Source organism: Sceloporus occidentalis, unplaced genomic scaffold, assembly GCF_023333645.1.
Source record: "Sceloporus occidentalis isolate IW3139 unplaced genomic scaffold, rSceOcc1.0.p SCAF_50, whole genome shotgun sequence".
Classification (NCBI taxonomy): domain Eukaryota; kingdom Metazoa; phylum Chordata; class Lepidosauria; order Squamata; family Phrynosomatidae; genus Sceloporus; species Sceloporus occidentalis.
Window position 1 is genome coordinate 631,023 of NW_028317030.1, and position 22,307 is coordinate 653,329.

General features: G+C 39.1%; 1 protein-coding gene across 1 annotated transcript; it reads right to left on the reverse strand.

Moving 5' to 3' along the window:
* Nucleotides 1-13,520: 13,520 nt before the first annotated feature.
* LOC149288587 (outer mitochondrial transmembrane helix translocase-like) lies at nt 13,521-19,875 on the reverse strand. Its single transcript, XM_089491334.1, has 9 exons — nt 19,732-19,875; nt 19,330-19,428; nt 19,028-19,148; nt 15,797-15,997; nt 15,534-15,640; nt 15,161-15,250; nt 14,622-14,672; nt 14,071-14,204; nt 13,521-13,629 (listed from the first exon to the last, which is right to left on the reverse strand). Exons 1-9 carry the CDS (start codon nt 19,789-19,791, stop codon nt 13,521-13,523), a joined length of 972 nt encoding a protein of 323 aa, XP_089347460.1. The 5' UTR covers nt 19,792-19,875.
* Between the last annotated feature and the right edge of the window lie 2,432 nt (nt 19,876-22,307).

Sequence of the window (22,307 nt, forward strand, 5' to 3'; positions counted from 1 at the left end):
ACCTACAGGGAACAAACACAATTGTAAAACTGCTTCTACAATGCAACCTTAGAAATATTAGACAAAGCAAAAAGGAATAGCACTATAAAGTAATGGGCGTTTAAAAGGATATATACAGGTTTCTTCACTGTCCTGGTCCTTCCTTCCCCAGTTTATTTCTTTCCATGTAACCTTTTCCCTTACCTCCATGTTGAGTGGGTCCACTAACTGTGCGGCGATGCACATTTCGTATTGCGTCAGACTGACAGTTTTTCCTCCAATCTGACTCATCGGTTCTTTAGCCTACAAGATACCAAAAGAATAAAAGTAAGTTTACCGTATTTTAAAATGATTAACTAAGGATCCCACCAAGAATACCACATTTCAGGCAATGCTATTAAAACCCTTTCCCGTGTGAGGTCCACCTGGTGAGATTCATGGATGATCACTGCACATAGCTTTGGAGAACTAATGTAAATACTGATATCTGTACATCCCGTTTACAATCACAGGATTTTATCTTTTAGGGAACATTGTTACTCCTTCTTTCTATAGACTTTACTGGTATTCTCTATTGTCAAAGTTATTAAGAAAAAAGTTCCATACCTCTATCTGAGGTTCATCTTCTGGTTCCTGTTTTCTGGTTGAATCGAAGGCATGCATCATCCATTTGGCAGTGTAATAACTGGCTGCGCCCAATACCGTCAGTTTGACAATATTGCCGATAACATGATTCCCAACCAGATAACGAGAAAAGACATCCATAGAAAACATGTTCTAAAGACAAATAAAAATGGAATTTTTTTACTCACCGTAAATTCCTTTTTTCTTAATACAGTGGCAGTACGAGTGGTAATGTCCTTTTCTAAAGATATAAAAACAATTAAATGCCCCGGAGCCCCTCCTCCTTACCCATAAAGCCGGGGCCGACCATAGGAAGTCAGTAAGTAACAAGACACACACAGAATTGCTTGCCAAAAACATTTTATTCTATCACAAGAAGGGAGGGAAACCTGTACTGCCACTGTATTAAGGAAAAAGGAATTTACGGTGAGTAAAAAATTTCCGTTTTTCCTGGCATACAGTGGCAGTACGAGTGGGATGTAGCAAGATCCCGGAACTGGGGGGGAGAACATATCAGGAGACCACCGCCTGGAGCACCTTACGCCCAAAATCCGCCGCAGAGAAGGAGAAGATGTCTAGCCGATAATGGTGAACGAAGGTGGAGAATGAGGACCACGTAGCAGCCTTACAAATGTCCTCAGGCGAAGCTGCAGCCTTTTCTGCCCAGGAGGCTGCCATGGCCCTTGTGGAATGGGCCCTGATGGGCCATTGTAGAGTGAGACCATTGGACTGGTAGGCCATACAGATGGTATCCACCAGCCATCTGGAAATGGAAGATTTAGAAGCCGCTCTCCCAGCAGACCGCCCAAAAAAATTGACAAACAGACGGTCCGAGGAACGGATGGAGGAGGTCCGATCAATATAAATCTCTAAAGCTCTTTTGACGTCTAACGTGTGCCAAGCCAATTCCTCAGGAGAGGAAGGATACAGAAAAAAGTAGGAAGAACCAAGGGCTGATTAATACTGGTCCTGGAAATGACCTTAGGGAGAAACGAAGGTTTAACATGGAGAACAACCTTATCATCATGAAAAACGGTGAACTCCGGAGAGGAGGAAAGAGCCTGGATTTCCCCAACTCTCCTAGCCGAGGTAATAGCCACTAGAAAAACCGTTTTTAGCGAGAGAAGTTTCATGGACACTTCCTCCAGAGGTTCGAAGGGCGCTGAACATAGGGCTCGAAGCACAACGGTAAGATCCCATGACGGAAACAAAGACCTCCTAGGAGGACGTCGAATAGTGGCGGCCTTAAAGAAATGCCTAATAAGAATGTGAGAGGCCAGATCAGAAAGAAAAAAATGACTAAGGGCCGAGATCTGCCCTTTAAGGGTCGAGACACTAAGGCCCAAAGCCAGACCCTCCTGTAAAAAACGAATGACGGAGTTGATGGACGGAGGAAAAATCGTAAGATGCCTTGCGGAGCACCACAGGAGGAACTTGGTCCACACCCGGAAATAAATTCTGGACGTTGAACTTCTGACCGATGTCAACAGAAAATCTGAGATGTCTTCGTCCAGACCCTGGTTACTCAAAATCAGCCTTGCAACAGCCAGGCTGTCAGACGGAACACCTGAAGAAGTTCCGGGCGAAGGTCGACGTTCTCCAGTAACTGTGTTGAAATTGGCAGCTCCCAACAGGTGATGGTCAACTGCTTGAGGAGGACAAACCAACTCCTGTTGGGCCAGTACGGAAGGATGGCCAAGACCCTGGCCTTGTCGTAGCGAATTTTCAGCAGGACGCGAGGAATCAAAGCCACTGGCGGGAAGATGTAGGCCAACCAGAAATTCCACACCATGGAAAGACCATCTAGAAAATGAGGCGAATCCCATCTGTTGAGGGACGCGAACACCGGGACCTTGTGGTTTTTTCGAGTCGCCATCAAATCCACTTCCGGGAGACCGAAGCGTGCCACCAAAGCGCAGAAGGTTTGTGGGGTCAAAGACCATTCTGTCTGTGACCATTTTGCCCTGCTTAAATCGTCCGCAATTAAATTGTAGCGGCCTCTGATATGAGTTGCCGAAATATCTGTCAAATGAAGTTGGGACCACTCCTTAATTTCTGCACACAGGATCTGAAGACTCCGTATCCACGTCCCACCTTGCTTGTTGATATAGGCGACGGCCGCTGCGTTGTCTGATTGGATCTTCACCGTCTGACCCTCTAGGAAGGGCCTGAAGACCAGGAGAGCCTGAAGAACTGCCTTCAGCTCTTGGAAATTTGACGAGCGGACAACATCTACCGGAGCCCAATCTTCCCTTCGAAAAAGATGGGCTCCCCATCCTCGGCCGGAGGCATCTGTGGTGATAATTATCCAACTTCTTGGTCGAAAGAGAGCCCTCTGGCGAGATGGGTTGACTGTTTCCACCAATTCAATTGGGATAGGACCTGGCCACTTATTGTGAAGGAAGTGTCCAGATCCTCTTCTTGCTTGGACCAGTTTGAGAGAATCTGCCACTGCAAGGGACGAAGCTGACACCTTGCCCAAGGTACCGCCGGGATGGAAGCGGTTAGCAGACCCAGGACGCTCATAGCCTTCCTGACAGAACAAGTTGGACATCTTTGCAGTGTCGAGATCTCTTGTTTTATCTTTATCCGCTTGGGACGCGGGAGATAAACGCAAAGGGACATTGAGTCCACCAAAAACCCCAGGAAAAGAGTCCTGGAAGCAGGAATGAGGCAAGATTTTTGCTTGTTTATTAACCAGCCGTGTTGTTCCAAAAACTTCATAGTTGTGGACAGGTCTAACAACAACTTCTCCCGGGAAGCCGCCATGATCAGCCAATCGTCCAGGAATGATCGACATATTCTGTTCTCTGAGGTGAGCTGTCAAAGGACAAAGGATCTTTGTGAAAACCCTTGGGGCTGATGCCAGACCGAATGGAAGGGCCTTGAATTGAAAATGATGCACCCTCTGATTGACCCACAGAGCAAACCTCAGAAACTTCCTGGACGCCTCGGCTATCGGGACATGAAGATATGCGTCTTACAGGTCTAAGGTGACCATAAAATCTCCCTCCTTTAGAACCTGTGTGACTGAGGTGATACTCTCCATCCGAAAATTCTGTACAGCGGTTTACAGTAACCCTCTGAAATAATCTGAGTGCCGGAGGAGAGTCTGAAGTGCCGCAGGCGTCCTCCCACTTTGTCAGAATTTTCTTTAGTCCTGCTTTTTCGGCCGGTCTTGGAATTTCTTATCTCCAAAGGGCCCACGAAAATTCTGAGATCTAGCGGATTGGAAAAAAGGCCTCGGGTTCCTATATGGATATCTACGGTTCCACCTTGGTCTTCTATCCTGAGGTAAGGCTCTTTTAGTATCCGAAATCTGCTTAATAAGGTCTTCCAAAGGAGCACCAAACAACTTCTTACTTTCCAAAGGTAAGTCACAGAGAGCAGATTTGGAAGCGGAATCAGCCGTCCAGGACCGTAACCACAGGGCTCTGCGTGACACAGAAGACAATGCCATGTTCTTGGCTGAGAGCTTAAGAGATTCATGAGCCGAATCCACAAAAAAACTGTTAGAAAGCTTTAAGTTCTTTAAAAGCCTAGCAATCTCTGAATCAGAATCATCCGCAAGACGATCTTGCAAAACTGGAATCCACATGTGCTGGGCCCTAGCCACTGCTGCACTGGACACCGCCACCCTACATTGAGCTCCTGCAGCCTGGAAAATACGCCTGCATGAAGTCTCCGCTCTCCTGTCCATAGGGTCTTTAAGACCGGACACCTCACCAATAGGGAGAGTAGTCTTTTTGGAGAGCTGGGCCACTTGTACGTCCACTTTGGGGGGATCCTCCCAAGAATATTCCCCCTGAAGCCTGAACAGCTGCTTAAATTGTTTGGAAATGAAAGCTCGCTTCCCAGGGTGCTTCCATTCCCTGGCAATAAGGTCATCCACTTTAGGAAGCACAGGAAAACCTTTAATTCTTCCTACATCATCCTCTAGGAGTAGACGAGTCACCTCCTTGGTGAACTTACGGAGGTCACGGGGAGGAAAAACCATCTCATCCTCCGAACTATCACTTGATGATGAATTAGAGGACCGGGAGATCTCACCCGAGGAAAGGTCTGATTGAGAGAAATACCTGGACCTCTTGTGCTTGTGTGTAGAACCAATCTTGACTTTCTCCTGGGTTTGAGCTGCCGAGAACTGGAACGCCTCAAATGTCTGAGCCAAATTTTCCTGGAACCACCCAAGGAAAGATTGTAGGTCTTTACGCTTCTCAGAAGCAAGCTGTTCAGCAGAGCATGAGTTACACAATTTTTTCCAGCAGCCATCAGGCAGTGGAGTAGCACACTCAGAACATGTTAAATGTTTAGCTTTAGAAATGGCTTTTTTGGGAGCTGGAGCAGGTCTTTTATCCTTATCCGGATTCTCTGATGGTACCGGACTAGACATCTGATAAAAAGAAAAAAGCGTATAAATAAAAAAAAATTTTTTTTGTTTTTTTTTCTTTAGGAGGGAAGAGGATCAGAAAGAGCCAAGATAAAGAAATATCTTACCCTAACCACCTCTGAACCGTGTGGGGGGGCTGGTGACACGGCTGCCCTGTACTGACGAAAGCTCCAGCAGTCAGACAGGCAAAGCGCTTTATAAGCAATTTTAAAATTGCCGCCCTCCGGAAGATCCGACTCGCACATGCTCAGTAGCGCGATCGGATCTTCAGTGGAACGCAACGACACCCGGGCGTGCGTTCCACCAGACTGCGCATGCTCCCACTTCCTTGGCAACAAAAGGAAGACATCAAATACATCCTCCGTAACGCGAACCGCTACGGAGGGAAGACCTCTCTCTGCTTACCACCCGGGGAGCAATCGGAGGCTCACGAAACCCCAAGGCAGCAACCCGTGCGCCTCACCAGTTGCTGAAAATACCGGACTCCTGTCCGGACCGACGATTCCAACCTGTCCGTCCCTGAAAGGGACAAAAAAAGAACTGACTTCCTACGGTCGGCCCCGGCTTTATGGGTAAGGAGGAGGGGCTCCGGGGCATTTAATTGTTTTTATATCTTTAGATTCTTCTTGTCCCTAAGAAAAGGACATTACCACTCGTACTGCCACTGTATGCCAGGAAAAATACATTAATACAGAAGAACCTTTTTTGGCAACTGCTACTTTAGATTTTCAAGTAAATGAAACATCACATTTGCTCACTTTACATATTTCCATATATGGTAATATTGTTGTGGCTGGTGGTACAATGGTCATGTAACATAATTATTAGGACTTGAAATTTGCCTGCTTTGTGTGTTCACAGCTTACTGATTTTTAAACCACAATAGAGAAGCAAACTAGTGGATTTAAGAAAAAACGAAATCTTTTTTTTTAATTTTAAAACTATACTTTTATACGTCTATTTACTTTTTAAGTCTAGATTGTAAACGTAATATCCTCACATTTTCTATCGCATTATAGCCTTGTAGCTTCTTTGCTATTATGACATCACAATTGCCCACTTTGCATATTTCCATATATGGTAATATGGGTCTTGGTAACTGTAAGCTGGATGTTGGAATCAAATTGTTTATGAAATAAATTAAACCACATTTGGCCAGAAATAATAGTGCTCTGATCAGAGATATTTCAAACGTTTTGGTTATGGATGGATGTAACACCGGTCCTGAGTGCTTTGCTGGAGAAAGTTCAGCCACCTCTTGTATTGCAGCCATCTATCCATAGAGGAGATGGTAACATCCTGTTTTGTTTTGCTATATTTGCTTAGCGCAGAGTAATTTCTATGTCATTGTTTTACTATCTATATTCTACCACGTTCCATGGGGAAGGACACCTCAGTTCAATCATTTTTCGAGAGAAGCAAGTTTTGAGCAAAACAATACTATCCAAATCCCTTTATCTTTTTATCATATAACTATACATTTGACTTATGGTCTATGTTAGATTATGTGCATTTATAATTTAGTGTATACATACTTTTCCTAAGAAGCTACAGTCCTGTAGCTTCTTCTTCTCTCTGAGGTCCTCATCTATGAACAATCACTGTGTGAATGAGGGCACAGTCACTGCAGGCCCCTGGGGTTTTATAGCCTGGCTATTATGACGTCGTAGTTGCCTGCTTTGCATGTTTTCCATATATGGTGATATGGGCATGGCTTAGAGTAAGGTCAAGACCATGCAAGTTAACTATTATGACATAACATGCCTGATTTACATATTTTCCATATATGGCAATGTAGGTGTGGCCTGCATGTTTACAGCTTACTGATCATGAAAACATCAATTCAAAGATGCAAATAATGATGGTTCAAGTTAAATAAATGAGATAAAAATAGATGTTGGACGAAAAGCAGACTGCTAATTTTCTTGCCCTGTACAATGAAATGCTACCACGCATAGCTTTTCTTTTCCCTGTAAACCTATAGCATAAGTACATACCCTTGTCCTCATACACACATGAGAAATGCACTCATTTGGTTTCCGGAATAAAGTGCGCATGTTTTTGGACTATTAAATTACATTTATATAACACACGCAGGTTCTGCAGCTCTGTTATTGACTTAAGCGTCTTAAGAGGAAAACTATTCACACTATTCTGTAGAAGACACACACACACAACCTTAAACAGAAAGATAACACTGCCCTTGGCCTTAACCTACTTTATTCAAACTACATCTTACAACTTACAACTTATAACTAACAATACTATTACTAATAATAATCCTATGAGTCCAACTTGAGAACCAATACGTCTTGGTTATCTCTAAATCCATTAGGCTTCGTGTATTAGGACAGCATGTCGATTCCCTGGCTCATTGGCTCCTGGAACATGCACATTCTTTCTATTGCCTTATGTAAGTGGAGCCGTCCTATTTTTACACTATCCTGACAAAAGCTGGAAAAGAAGAAATAAAAATAGCTTGTCAGTGGGCATAGTTTTGTTATCAGCTCATTGTCACTCTGAAATCTAACTTACTGCGAGTTGAGTTTACAAAGTGTGAAGATGCTGAGAAATGATACAATGGTTCACTTGGTGGAGCCAACTCTACAATATGAAGTTGTAAAGTTCTCTGGACTGTATTCACTCAATCATTCAGTGGGACAAAAAAAAACAAAACAGGAGGTCTATGTGGGTTTCTCCTCTGAGAAGGACAGAGTGTGTGCTCCATAACACGCACTTACTATGTCAAAATGGCACATCTTGCTTTGACTTTGTCACGTCAGTTTTTTGTGTCACTGGACACAAAGGCTTTTCTTACGTTTACCATTAGCCAAAAAACATTACATAGGAGTTTCATATGCAATACATGAATATAAGAGAGAGAGAGGTGACACATACCCATCGTCTGAATGGCTGTCTGCATATTCTTTGAGGGAAAGCAGAGCAGCATCGCGGCATATTTCCCTCAGATCACTTCCTGAGAATCCATCGGTGTAGTCGGCAATTTCACGCAGGTCTACATCTTCATTCACCTAAAGAAAACATATTAGGACACATGAGGACAATGAATTGGTGATTTTCCCCAGTGTAATTCAAATAACTACCAAGAGACCAAAGCCGGGTGATATAGATTCATAAGGAGTAAACAAGGGCGTGTTTTTCTAAACATTTAGGGAAAGGAAAAGAGTCAAACAAGACTGAGAAGAATCGTGTCCAACTGAAAATGCATTGTGTAAAAAGATCGCAATTGCCTAGGAATCTTGTAAAAGATTGATATTATACCAGTAGCCAGAGAATGGTGGCGTTATGATTTTTGACATTTAACAGTATGTTGTGGAAAGGGGTGACTATCTGAGGCAGTTCCAGCTGAGCAGGACGGTTCTTGGGCCATTGGTGGAATAGTCAACCATTACATAAAAATCACATATATCATAGTATAAGTTGCTTACATTTTCATTTTCCAAGATGAGACTGAGAATTGATTGACGCTGTGCCGTAGACTAGAAAAAAAAGATGAAAACAGCATTTTAGAAAAACTATTCATAATTAGTCTTGTTAATCTCAACAAGAATGCATTTTGAAGTATAGGAATGGGAAAATATATGAAGAATTCATAGTTATGGAGTGGCTAAAACAAACTTTAAATAACCTTGTTTCTTCAGTAGCATTTAGTATTAGTAGTATTTCACCCATACATCACTATCTAAGAGAACCGCAGGTTCTAATTATCTTCATTATTTATCTTAACAATAGTGATTTGGTTTAAAACCGGCTGTAAAAGTTGTGTATTTATACAATAGCTACTAAATGTTTAATGCAGGTCATAAAATGGGTTTGTTTTAAAATATAAACAACTCCTCTTTTTACTAAAGTTCTATTTGTCATGCAACATTTTTTGCAGGTTGATGTATTGAGATTATTTAGAACATGGATATACACCAGTTTAACATGAGGATTTCCTTTAAAAAGACATTTTAGTTACATACTGGTTTCTTAATCAGGAATCTGGCTGGCATCCTCCGCAGTATTGCTGGATCGATGTCCTGAGGTCGGTTAGTGGCCCCCATGATAATAACCTATGAAAATACAACAAAAGTGAAACATAAGAAGTACTATATGGTAGGAAAATGTGTTGAAAAAATATGATAAATCTAGAATGAATGATGTGTGGTTTCTTCTCCAAATCCCAGAGCCTCAAAAATCCTTTAGGAACTACACTTATGCACGCAATCTGTATTTTTAAAGTGTTGGATACACATCTTATCTGTGTGTTCTCTAGCCTAAAATCCTAAACAATGTACTCTAGTTTGGAAGATTTGCTTATAAAAATTTTTAAAGTAATGCCAACGAGATATTACCTGACAATTGTGGCCTGTCTCCAGCCCGTCCCAACGGCTTAGGAACTGGGCTTTCATCATGGCCGTCACTTCATGGTCACTCATGGAACGACTTCGAAGGAAAGAGTCTGTGTGGAGAGAAAGAAAAAGTCAAGCATGATGAATGTACAAAAAGACTCATTAATGCCCATTGATTGGGCACCAGTTGTCTAATATCACATTGAAGTCTAATACATACACCATTTGGCATGGCTAGAGATTGGTGACTTCCAAGAGCAACTTACCGATTTCATCGATGAAAATGATAGTTGGCTGGAGCTTCACAGCCAAAGAGAAAACAGCAGCTGCTAGTTTCTCAGACTCTCCATACCACTTGTTGGTCAGGGTGGATGGCTGGAGATTAATAAACCGGCATCCGGCTTCTTTGGCTGTGGCTTTGGCAATAAGTGTCTTTCCACAACCTGGAGGTCCATAAAGAAGGACACCTGTATAAAAAAACGTGCATGATTTTATTTATACAATAGAAGTACCTTTAGTAATTAAACAATATTAAAATAATGTATTTAAAGGCTCCAGTAATTTAATCTGCTTAAAAATATAAAGGGTACCAAGTGAAGATAGCCTCTGATCAAGCACATTTGTGCATATTGCAGTCTGGAGTAAGAGCTTCTAATAGTTAATTATATAAGTTTGAAAGAAAGCATTAAAAAGAAATAATCCCCCCCCCAAAAAAAAAAAACAAAAAAAAAAAAAACATCCTTTTGGTGTTTTGTTTAGCAAGAATGTATAACCTTTTAAATATTTGAAAGTATTTCTTGGAGGTGCATACTATAATACAAATAAATGATACCGCAGCAATCTTATGCCAAGCTAAAACATCAAAATGTATTGTAACATAATATAACAGGGACAAAAAAGAAGAACTGGCACCACTCCAAGTCACTCTGCAGATTACCCTTGACAAAGGCTACCACTCCGAAACATTGTTGATCTCAGTAACACTGTCTACTTCTCTGCAACATTTACCTGAGTGACTCGTAAGTTCTGTACCAAGTCCTTTTTATATTATTTTAAAGTAGATTTCTACTTTTTTACTTCAGGTATCAGATTTTATAGTTTACTCTTATATTTTGCACCGCCTACAAATACATTTTCTGCTACCTGTTGCGCACAGGTTGGGAGTTTTTGCACCTCATTTACTTATTTCTGTGCTTTTTTGTGCCTTTTGTTTGCCACCTCTCATAACTACACAGTTACTAACCTATCTAGATATAATTATCCAGCCTAACTGCAAAGAAACCTGCCCAGATAGAGATACCATTATGTTAACTCCCTTGCAGTGAGCGCAAACAGCACAATCAGATACAGGTAAAAAGAAGTACAGATAAAATGTACTTTCAATTTACTGGTGAATAGAGCAGGTTTGTCGATAACTCAACCGAGTCTAAGGATATCCTGACGGTAACTGCCTGAGGGCCAGAATTGGACAGCCTTGTGGCTCACCAAAATGCTTCCACATAGATAATCTTTCTACATATAAAATAAGTCATGAATGGAGCACCTTAAGCCTTAATAAGTGAAACAGATTCAACCCAAAAAGCCCCGCATACAGGGTTTGAGTAATACCTTTAGGAGGCTGCATCAGCCTGGATTTTGGAAACAGGTGTCTCTTTCTTATAGGGAGGATGACACTGGTTATTAGGGCCTCGATGACATTGTCAAGACCTGCGATGTCACTCCAGGTCACCTACAGGGAACAAACACAATTGTAAAACTGCTTCTACAATGCAACCTTAGAAATATTAGACAAAGCAAAAACGAATAGCACTATAAAGTAATGGGGGTTTAAAAGGATATATACAGGTTTCTTCACTGTCCTGGTCCTTCCTTCCCCAGTTTACTTCTTTCCATGTAACCTTTTCCCTTACCTCCATGTTGAGTGGGTCCACTAACTGTGCGGCGATGCACATTTCGTATTGCGTCAGACTGACAGTTTTTCCTCCAATCTGACTCATCGGTTGTTTAGCCTACAAGATACCAAAAGAATAAAAGTAAGTTTACCGTGTTTTAAAATGATTAACTAAGGATCCCACCAAGAATACCACATCTCAGGCAATGCTATTAAAACCCTTTCCCGTGTGAGGTCCACCTGGTGAGATTCATGGATGATCACTGCACATAGCTTTGGAGAACTAATGTAAATACTGATATCTGTAGATCCCGTTTACAATCACAGGATTTTATCTTTTAGGGAACATTGTTACCCCTTCTTTCTATAGACTTAACTAGTATTCTCTGTTGTCAAAGTTATTAAGAAAAAAGTTCCATACCTCTATCTGAGGTTCATCTTCTGGTTCCGGTTTTCTGGTTGAATCGAAGGCATGCATCATCCATTTGGCGGTGTAATAACTGGCTGCGCCCAATACCGTCAGTTTGACAATATTGCCGATAACATGATTCCCAACCAGATAACGAGAAAAGACATCCATAGAAAACATGTTCTAAAGACAAATAAAAATACATTAATACATAAGAACCTTTTTTGACAACTGCTACTTTAGATTTTCAAGTAAATGAAACATCACATTTGCTCACTTTACATATTTCCATATATGGTAATATTGCTGTGGCTGGTGGTACAGTGGTCATGTCACATAATTATTAGGACTTGAAATTTACCTGCTTTGTGTGTTCACAGCTTACTGATTTTTAAACCACAATAGAGAAGCAAACTAGTGGGTTTAAGAAAAAACAAAATCTTCCAAAACCTTTTTTTAATTTTAAAACTATACTTTTATACGTCTATTTACTTTTTAAGTCTAGATTGTAAACGTAATATCCTCACATTCTCTGTCACATTATAGCCTTGTAGCTTCTTTGCTATTATGACATCACAATTGCCCACTTTGCATATTTCCATATATGGTAATATGGGCCTTGGTAACTGTAAACAGGATGTTGGAATCAAATTGTTTATGAAATAAATTAAACCACATTTGGCCAGAAATAATAGCTCTCTGATCAGAGATATTTCAAACGTTTTGGTTATGGATGGATGTAATACCGGTCCTGAGTGCTTTGCTGGAGAAAGTTCAGCCACCTCTTGTATTGCAGCCATCTATCCATAGAGGAGATGATAACATCCTGTTTTGTTTTGCCATATTTGCTTAGCGCAGAGTAATTTCTATGTCATTGTTTTACTATCTATATTCTACCACGTTCCATGGGGAAGGACACCTCAGTTCAATCATTTTTCGACCAAAACAGAGAAGCAAGTTTTGAGCAAAACAATACTATCTAATTCCCTTTATCTTTTTATAATATAACTATACATTTGACTTATGGTCTATGTTAGATTATGTGCATTTATAATTTAGGGTATACATACTTTTCCTAAGAAGCTACAGTCCTGTAGCTTCTTCTTCTCTCTGAGGTCCTCGTCTATGAACAATCACTGTGTGAATGAGGGCACAGTCACTGCAGGCACCGGGGTTTTATAGCCTAGCTATTATGACATCATAGTTGCCTGCTTTGCATGTTTTCCATATATGGTGATATGGGCATGGCTTAGAGTAAAGTCAAGACCGTGCAAGTTAACTATTATGACATCACATGCCTGATTTACATATTTTCCATATATGGCAATGTAGGTGTGGCCTGCATGTTCACAGCTTACTGATCATGAAAACATCAATTCAAAGATGCAAATAATGATGGTTCAAGTTAAATAAATGAGATAAAAATAGATGTTGGACGAAAAGCAGACTGCTAATTTTCTTGCCCTGTACAAGGAAATGCTACCACGCATAGCTTTTCTTTTCCCTGTAAACCTATAACATAGGTACATACCCTTGTCCTCATACACACATGAGAAATGCACTCATTTAGTTTCCGGAATAAAGTGCGCATGTTTTTGGACTATTAAATTACATTTATATAACACACGCAGGTTCTGCAGCTCTGTTATTGACTTAAGCGTCTTAAGAGGAAAACTATTCACACTATTCTGTAGAAGACACACACACACAACCTTAAACAGAAAGATAACACTGCCCTTGGCCTTAACCTACTTTATTCAAACTACAACTTACAACTTATAACTAACAATACTATTACTAATAATAATCCTATGAGTCCAACTTAAGAACCAATACGTCTTGGTTATCTCTCAATCCATTAGGCTTCGTGTATTAGGACAGCATGTCGATTCCCTGGCTCATTGGCTCCTGGAACATGCACATTCTTTCTATTGCCTTATGTAAGTGGAGCCGTCCTATTTTTACACTATCCTGACAAAAGCTGGAAAAGAAAAAATAAAAAGAGCTTGTCAGTGGGCATAGTTTTGTTATCAGCTCATTGTCACTCTGAAATCTAACTTACTGCGAGTTGAGTTTACAAAGTGTGAAGATGCTGAGAAATGATACAATGAGTCACTTGGTGGAGCCAACTCTACAATATGAAGTTGTAAAGTTCTCTGGACTGTATTCACTCAATCATTCAGTGGGACAAAAAAAAAAACAGGAGGCCTATGTGGGTTTCTCCTCTGAGAAGGACAGAGTGTGTGCTCCATAACACGCACTTACTATGTCAAAATGGCACATCTTGCTTTGACTTTGTCACGTCAGTATTTTTTGTCACTGGACACAAAGGCTTTTCTTACGTTTACTATTAGCCAAAAAACATTACATAGGGGTTTCATATGCAATACATGAATATAAGAGAGAGAGAGGTGTCACATACCCATCGTCTGAATGGCTGTCTGCATATTCTTTGAGGGAAAGCAGAGCGGCATCGCGGCATATTTCCCTCAGATCACTTCCTGAGAATCCATCGGTGTAGTCGGCAATTTCACGCAGGTCTACATCTTCATTCACCTAAAGAAAACATATTAGGACACATAAGGACAATTAATTGGTGATTTTCCCCAGTGTCATTTAAATAACTACCAAGAGACCAAAGCCGGGTGATATAGATTCATAAGGAGTAAACAAGGGCGTGTTTTTCTAAACATTTAGGGAAAGGAAAAGAGTCAAACAAGACTGAGAAGAATCGAGTCCAACTGAAAATGCATTGTGTAAAAAGATTGCAATTGCCTAGCAATCTTGTAAAAGATTGATATTATACCAGTAGCCAGAGAATAGTGGCTTTATGATTTTTGACATTTAATAGTATGTTGTGGAAAGGGGTGACTATCTGAGGCAGTTCCAGCTGAGCAGGACGGTTCTTGGGCCATTGGTGGAATAGTCAACCATTACATAAAAATCACATATATCAAAGTATAAGTTGCTTACATTTTCATTTTCCAAGATGAGACTGAGAATTGATTGACGCTGTGCCGTAGACTAGAAAAAAAAAAGATGAAAACAGCATTTTAGAAAAACTATTCATAATTAGTCCTGTTAATCCCAACAAGAATGCATTTTGAAGTATAGGAATGGGAAAATATATGAAGAATTCATAGTTATGGAGTGGCTAAAACAAACTTTAAATAACCTTGTTTCTTCAGTAGCATTTAGTATTAGTAGTATTTCACCCATACATCACTATCTAAGAGAACCGCAAGTTCTATTTATCTTCATTATTTATCTTAACAATAGTGATTTGGTTTAAAACCGGCTGTAAAAGTTGTGTATTTATACAATAGCTACTAAATGTTTAATGCAGGTCATAAAATGGGTTTGTTTTAAAATATAAACAACTCCTCTTTTTACTAAAGTTCTATTTGTCATGCAACATTTTTTGCAGGTTGATGTATTGAGATTATTTAGAACATGGATATACATCAGTTTAACATGAGGATTTCCTTTAAAAAGACATTTTAGTTACATACTGGTTTCTTAATCAGGAATCTGGCTGGCATCCTCCGCAGTATTGCTGGATCGATGTCCTGAGGTCGGTTAGTGGCCCCCATGATAATAACCTATGAAAATACAACAAAAGTGAAACATAAGAAATACTATATGGTGGGAAAAATGTGTTGAAAAAATATGATAAATCTAGAATGAATGATGTGTGGTTTCTTCTCCAAATCCCAGAGCCTCAAAAATCCTTTAGGAACTACACTTATGCACGCAATCTGTATTTTTAAAGTGTTGGATACACATCTTATCTGTGTGTTATCTAGCTTAAAATCCTAAACAATGTACTCTAGTTTGGAAGATTTGCTTCTAAAAATTTTTAAGGTAATGCCAACGAGATATTACCTGACAATTGTGGCCTGTCTCCAGCCCGTCCCAACGGTTTAGGAACTGGGCTTTCATCATGGCCGTCACTTCATGGTCACTCATGGAACGACTTCGAAGGAAAGAGTCTGTGTGGAGAGAAAGAAAAAGTCAAGCATGATGAATGTACAAAAAGACTCATTAATGCCCATTGATTGGGCACCAGTTGTCTAATATCACATTGAAGTCTAATACATACACCATTTGGCATGGCTAGAGATTGGTGACTTCCAAGAGCAACTTACCGATTTCATCGATGAAAATGATAGTTGGCTGGAGCTTCACAGCCAAAGAGAAAACAGCAGCTGCTAGTTTCTCAGACTCTCCATACCACTTGTTGGTCAGGGTGGATGGTTGGAGATTAATAAACCGGCATCCGGCTTCTTTGGCTGTGGCTTTGGCAATAAGTGTCTTTCCACAACCTGGAGGTCCATAAAGAAGGACACCTGTATAAAAAACAGTGCATGATTTTATTTATACAATAGAAGTACCTTTAGTAATTAAACAATATTAAAATAATGTATTTAAAGGCTCCAGTAATTTAATCTGCTTAAAAATATAAAGGGTACCAAGTGAAGATAGCCTCTGATCAAGCACATTTCTGCATATTGCAGTCTGGAGGAAGAGCTTCTAATAGTTAATTATATAAGTTTGAAAGAAAGCATTACAAAGAAATAATCCCCCCCCCCCAAAAAAAAAAAATAAAAAAAAATACATCCTTCTGGTGTTTTGTTTAGCAAGAATGTATAACCTTTCAAATATTTGAAAGTATTTCTTGGAGGTGCATACTATAATGCAAATAAATGATACCGCAGCAATCTTATGCCAAGCTAAAAAGTCAAAATGTATTGTAACATAATATAACAGGGACAAAAAAGAAGAACTGGCACCACTCAAAGTCACTCTGCAGATTACCCTTGACAAAGGCTACCAAGCCGAAACATTGTTGATCTCAGTAACACTGTCTACTTCTCTGCAACATTTACCTGAGTGACTGTAAATTCTGTACCAAGTCCTTTTTATATTATGTTAAAGTAGATTTCTAGTTTTTTACTTCAGGTATCAGATTTTATAGTTTACTCTTATATTTTGCACCTCCTACAAATACATTTTCTGCTACCTGTTACGCACAGGTTGAGAGTTTTTGCACCTCATTTACTTATTTCTGTGCTTTTTTGTGCCTTTTGTTTGCCACCTCTCATAACTACACAGTTACTAACCTATCTAGATATAATTATACAGCCTAACTGCAAAGAAACCTGCCCAGATAGAGATACCATTATGTTAACTCCCTTGCAGTGAGCACAAACAGCACAATCAGCTACAGGTAAAAAGAAGAAACGTGAAAAAACCTAAAATCACGTGTGATGTGTTAAGTTGAATAAGTGACAAAAGTGAAAATATATATTATTCCCCAAATAGGACCGCAGCTACCCACAAAGAAAACACTCTTCCTCAAAGTGTAAAAATACAACCAAACAAAAGAAGTATGGGGCGCAGATGCATATAAGGGAGAAAACAATTGAAGTGAAATATAATAATATTTTAATAATAAAATATATGTAAAACAAACTAAAAAAGTGCAATATGCAGGTAAAGAGTCAATAGACCAGCAAAATGCAACTTACATTTAGTCCATGCACCCAAAGTGCATAATGCGTATATATAGAAAAAACCACCAATGGTGGAATATGGACAAAGTTCAGATAAGTCCTTCCAGATCCTTCCAAACGCGTTTCGCCGACTTGGCTTCTTCAGTAGAAGTATGCTCTGTCCGGTAAGTGGTTTCCTTCTGTTTTTGTGTTGTTTTTGTAGTTATTTCGGTGTATACGTCATCCCGCGTTGTCCATCACTCGTCCGGTAATTTCGTCGCATGCCGTACGCGTCATCGCGTTTTTGCGTGTTGTATGCGTCATCGCGTACTGTCTGTTTCAAGCTGCCGCGTTTCGTGTATCTCTAAGTCTCCGTGTACGATTTAATAAAGATGTGTTGGAAAAAACCTAGACGATTCAGCTTGTATTTGGGGAGATCGTGACGCGATCCTCCCAATGTGTGGGGATGAAAGAACACATGCGGTTAGGAGCGATCTAACAGGTAAGTGGAAATAAAGTTGGCCTCCATACTTCAAGACAAAGGATAGACGGGAAGAAGACTAAAGATACAGAAGAAAAACGAATCCACCAAAGTGTATTACCACCATTACCGAAATGAAATGTTTATTAAATCATTATAGTTGTGTAAAACGTAATATATATCTATAATATTGATAACGATAATTTCAAAAATGTTAAAATTAATTTTATGAAATTATAAAGAATGTGATGCATTAATTTATTTTTGAAGATATAATAAATGTCACTTCTGGCTATTCATTAATGTGTGTAATAAAGTGGAATGAAATAAATAGGTGTCTAAGATCTTTCTGTGTTATACTTCATTTTTTAATATAAAGGCTGAAATAAAAAATAATGAATATATCATATGAGAGGATATCTATATAGGTCAAGGTACTACAGTAAAAAAATTGTGTATATAATAGAAAAAATAAATATAGATAAAATATAATATCCCGTATAATTTATTATAAATTTCGTATAAGATCCCCTTTTTATAGTACTTTATACATTTTCCTCTCACAGTATTATTTCTACAAATATTTATATTTATTTTTTTATGAATACACAATTCTTTTATTGTAGTACCTCAATCTCTATAGATATCCCCTTATATGATATATTCACTATTTTATCTTTTTAGCTTTTAACGGACAGTACGCGATGACGCATACAACACGCAAAAACGCGATGACGCGTACGGCATGCGACGAAATTACCGGACGAGTGATGAACAACGCGGGATGACGTATACACCGAAATAACTACAAAAAAACACAAAAACAGAAGGAAACCACTTACCGGACAGAGCATACTTCTACTGAAGAAGCCAAGTCGGCGAAACGCGTTTGGAAGGATCTGGAAGGACTTATCTGAACTTTGTCCATATTCCACCATTGGTGGTTTTTTCTATATATACGCATTATGCACTTTGGGTGCATGGACTAAATGTAAGTTGCATTTTGCTGGTCTATTGACTCTTTACCTGCATATTGCACTTTTTTAGTTTGTTTTACATATATTTTATTATTAAAATATTATTATATTTCACTTCAATTGTTTTCTCCCTTATATGCATCTGCGCCCCATACTTCTTTTGGACAGGTAAAAAGAAGTACAGATAAAATGTACTTTCAATTTACTGGTGAACAGAGCAGGTTTGTCTATAACTCAACCGAGTCTAAGGATATCCTGACGGTAACTGCCTGAGGGCCAGAATTGGACAGCCTTGTGGCTCACGAAATTGCTTCCATATAGATAATCTTTGTACATATAAAATAAGTCATGAATGGAGAGCCTTCAGCCTTCATAAGTGAAACAGATTCAACCCAAAAAGCCCCGCATACAGGGTTTGAGTAATACCTTTAGGAGGCTGCATCAGCCTGGATTTTGGAAACAGGTGTCTCTTTCTTATAGGGAGGATGACGCTGGTTATTAGGGCCTCGATGACATTGTCAAGACCTGCGATGTCACTCCAGGTCACCTACAGGGAACAAACACAATTGTAAAACTGCTTCTACAATGCAACCTTAGAAATATTAGACAAAGCAAAAAGGAATAGCACTATAAAGTAATGGGGGTTTAAAAGGATATATACAGGTTTCTTCACTGTCCTGGTCCTTCCTTCCCCAGTTTACTTCTTTCCATGTAACCTTTTCCCTTACCTCCATGTTGAGTGGGTCCACTAACTGTGCGGCGATGCACATTTCGTATTGCGTCAGACTGACAGTTTTTCCTCCAATCTGACTCATCGGTTGTTTAGCCTACAAGATACCAAAAGAATAAAAGTAAGTTTACCGTGTTTTAAAATGATTAACTAAGGATCCCACCAAGAATACCACATCTCAGGCAATGCTATTAAAACCCTTTCCCGTGTGAGGTCCACCTGGTGAGATTCATGGATGATCACTGCACATAGCTTTGGAGAACTAATGTAAATACTGATATCTGTAGATCCCGTTTACAATCACAGGATTTTATCTTTTAGGGAACATTGTTACCCCTTCTTTCTATAGACTTAACTAGTATTCTCTGTTGTCAAAGTTATTAAGAAAAAAGTTCCATACCTCTATCTGAGGTTCATCTTCTGGTTCCGGTTTTCTGGTTGAATCGAAGGCATGCATCATCCATTTGGCGGTGTAATAACTGGCTGCGCCCAATACCGTCAGTTTGACAATATTGCCGATAACATGATTCCCAACCAGATAACGAGAAAAGACATCCATAGAAAACATGTTCTAAAGACAAATAAAAATACATTAATACATAAGAACCTTTTTTGACAACTGCTACTTTAGATTTTCAAGTAAATGAAACATCACATTTGCTCACTTTACATATTTCCATATATGGTAATATTGCTGTGGCTGGTGGTACAGTGGTCATGTCACATAATTATTAGGACTTGAAATTTACCTGCTTTGTGTGTTCACAGCTTACTGATTTTTAAACCACAATAGAGAAGCAAACTAGTGGGTTTAAGAAAAAACAAAATCTTCCAAAACCTTTTTTTAATTTTAAAACTATACTTTTATACGTCTATTTACTTTTTAAGTCTAGATTGTAAACGTAATATCCTCACATTCTCTGTCACATTATAGCCTTGTAGCTTCTTTGCTATTATGACATCACAATTGCCCACTTTGCATATTTCCATATATGGTAATATGGGCCTTGGTAACTGTAAACAGGATGTTGGAATCAAATTGTTTATGAAATAAATTAAACCACATTTGGCCAGAAATAATAGCTCTCTGATCAGAGATATTTCAAACGTTTTGGTTATGGATGGATGTAACACCGGTCCTGAGTGCTTTGCTGGAGAAAGTTCAGCCACCTCTTGTATTGCAGCCATCTATCCATAGAGGAGATGATAACATCCTGTTTTGTTTTGCCATATTTGCTTAGCGCAGAGTAATTTCTATGTCATTGTTTTACTATCTATATTCTACCACGTTCCATGGGGAAGGACACCTCAGTTCAATCATTTTTCGACCAAAACAGAGAAGCAAGTTTTGAGCAAAACAATACTATCTAATTCCCTTTATCTTTTTATAATATAACTATACATTTGACTTATGGTCTATGTTAGATTATGTGCATTTATAATTTAGGGTATACATACTTTTCCTAAGAAGCTACAGTCCTGTAGCTTCTTCTCTCTCTGAGGTCCTCGTCTATGAACAATCACTGTGTGAATGAGGGCACAGTCACTGCAGGCATCGGGGGTTTATAGCCTAGCTATTATGACATCATAGTTGACTGCTTTGCATGTTTTCCATATATGGTGATATGGGCGTGGCTTAAAGTGTGTGTGTGTGTCAAGACCGTGCAAGTTAACTATTATGACATAACATGCCTGATTTACATATTTTCCATATTTGGCAATGTTGGTGTGGCCTGCATGTTTACAGCTTACTGATCATGAAAACATCAATTTCAAAGATGCAAATAATGATGGTTCAAGTTAAATAAATGAGATAAAAATAGATGTTGGACTAAAAGCAGACTGCAAATTATGTTTGTTTTTAACATCTTTAATAAGGAAAAAAAAAAACATTTTTCTTAGTAGTTTAATGAGTTATTTTTTGCTAAAGTACCTTGAAAGGAATGAAACAGGCTGCAGCACCTGAATCCGGTTTTGAGATGTAAGAACCGTCCGCACACTGTGACTTTTAATAGTATCGCTGTAGAGTCGCTCCCACAGTTACTGCAGAAAGGATCCATATAATGATATAATTGTCGGCACGCTTGAGTTGGGCTCTCCTCAGCGGTCCTGTCCTCTAGGTTTACAGACCCCCGTTTGCCTTTAGGAGGGGTAAATTTAAAAAAATATACATATGTAGAATATGCTAGTATATTTCTTAAAGACACTACTGCTCCCTTTATGATGTTTTCTAATAAACACATGTTTTCCATGTGAATAAACAGAACTCCACATTCTCCTGTCGGGTGATGTGATCTGTCTGTTTATAAAAAGAGGGGAAGCCATTTTTATAAACTTTACTTTTAAAAAATAGTTTCAAAATTCAAAGCTGAATGGATTTAGGTGACATCAAAGACCCCCCCCCCCCCGCTTTATGCATCCAATTATAGTGATGCCACCAGAAAAAAACGCTTGTGTAACGTCTACTGGAAATGCAAGATGTTTTTCCATGGTGATTCTCGTAAAGGATATCAGATGGCAACTGCGCACATCACGAAAATTAGTGACAGTCAATTATCCAATTAGACATTAAAATGGTTTAATATTATGTATTTTACTGTTAATGCACATCATTTGTGTAAGACATGATAACAACAAGTTTACACTTTTATCTGGATAGACGCATCTATAATAATCACTGCATGAATTGTTATCACAATATAAATAAAATATATTAATAAGGATAAAATATAGTAATAATCCCCACATGAACTGCCCTTGGTTATTCCCATCTATATTTGAGTGCAATTTGCACATGCTTTGTTTTACCATCTGGTGTCTCACTAGACGTCTTAAGGTTGTGATCGAGAAAGTTTAAATTAGACTTGGGCGCCGGCGAAGACGAAGACGTGTTTGTCTTCGTGTTAGTCTTCGATGGAAAGATATCTGCAAATTCTAGAAATATTCGTCCTTTCCCGTGTTAGTTTCGTATGTGTA

Excerpts from the sequence above, each read along its gene's own strand:
- LOC149288587 (XM_089491334.1), bottom strand. The coding sequence starts at position 19,791 with ATGATGCATGCCTTCGATTCAACCAGAAAACCGGAACCAGAAGATGAA. Across the intron at positions 19,149-19,329 it reads TGGACCCACTCAACATGGAG|GTGACCTGGAGTGACATCGC; the intron begins GTAAGGGAAAAG and ends TGTTCCCTGTAG. Across the intron at positions 14,205-14,621 it reads TCATCTTGGAAAATGAAAAT|GTGAATGAAGATGTAGACCT; the intron begins GTAAGCAACTTA and ends TGTTTTCTTTAG.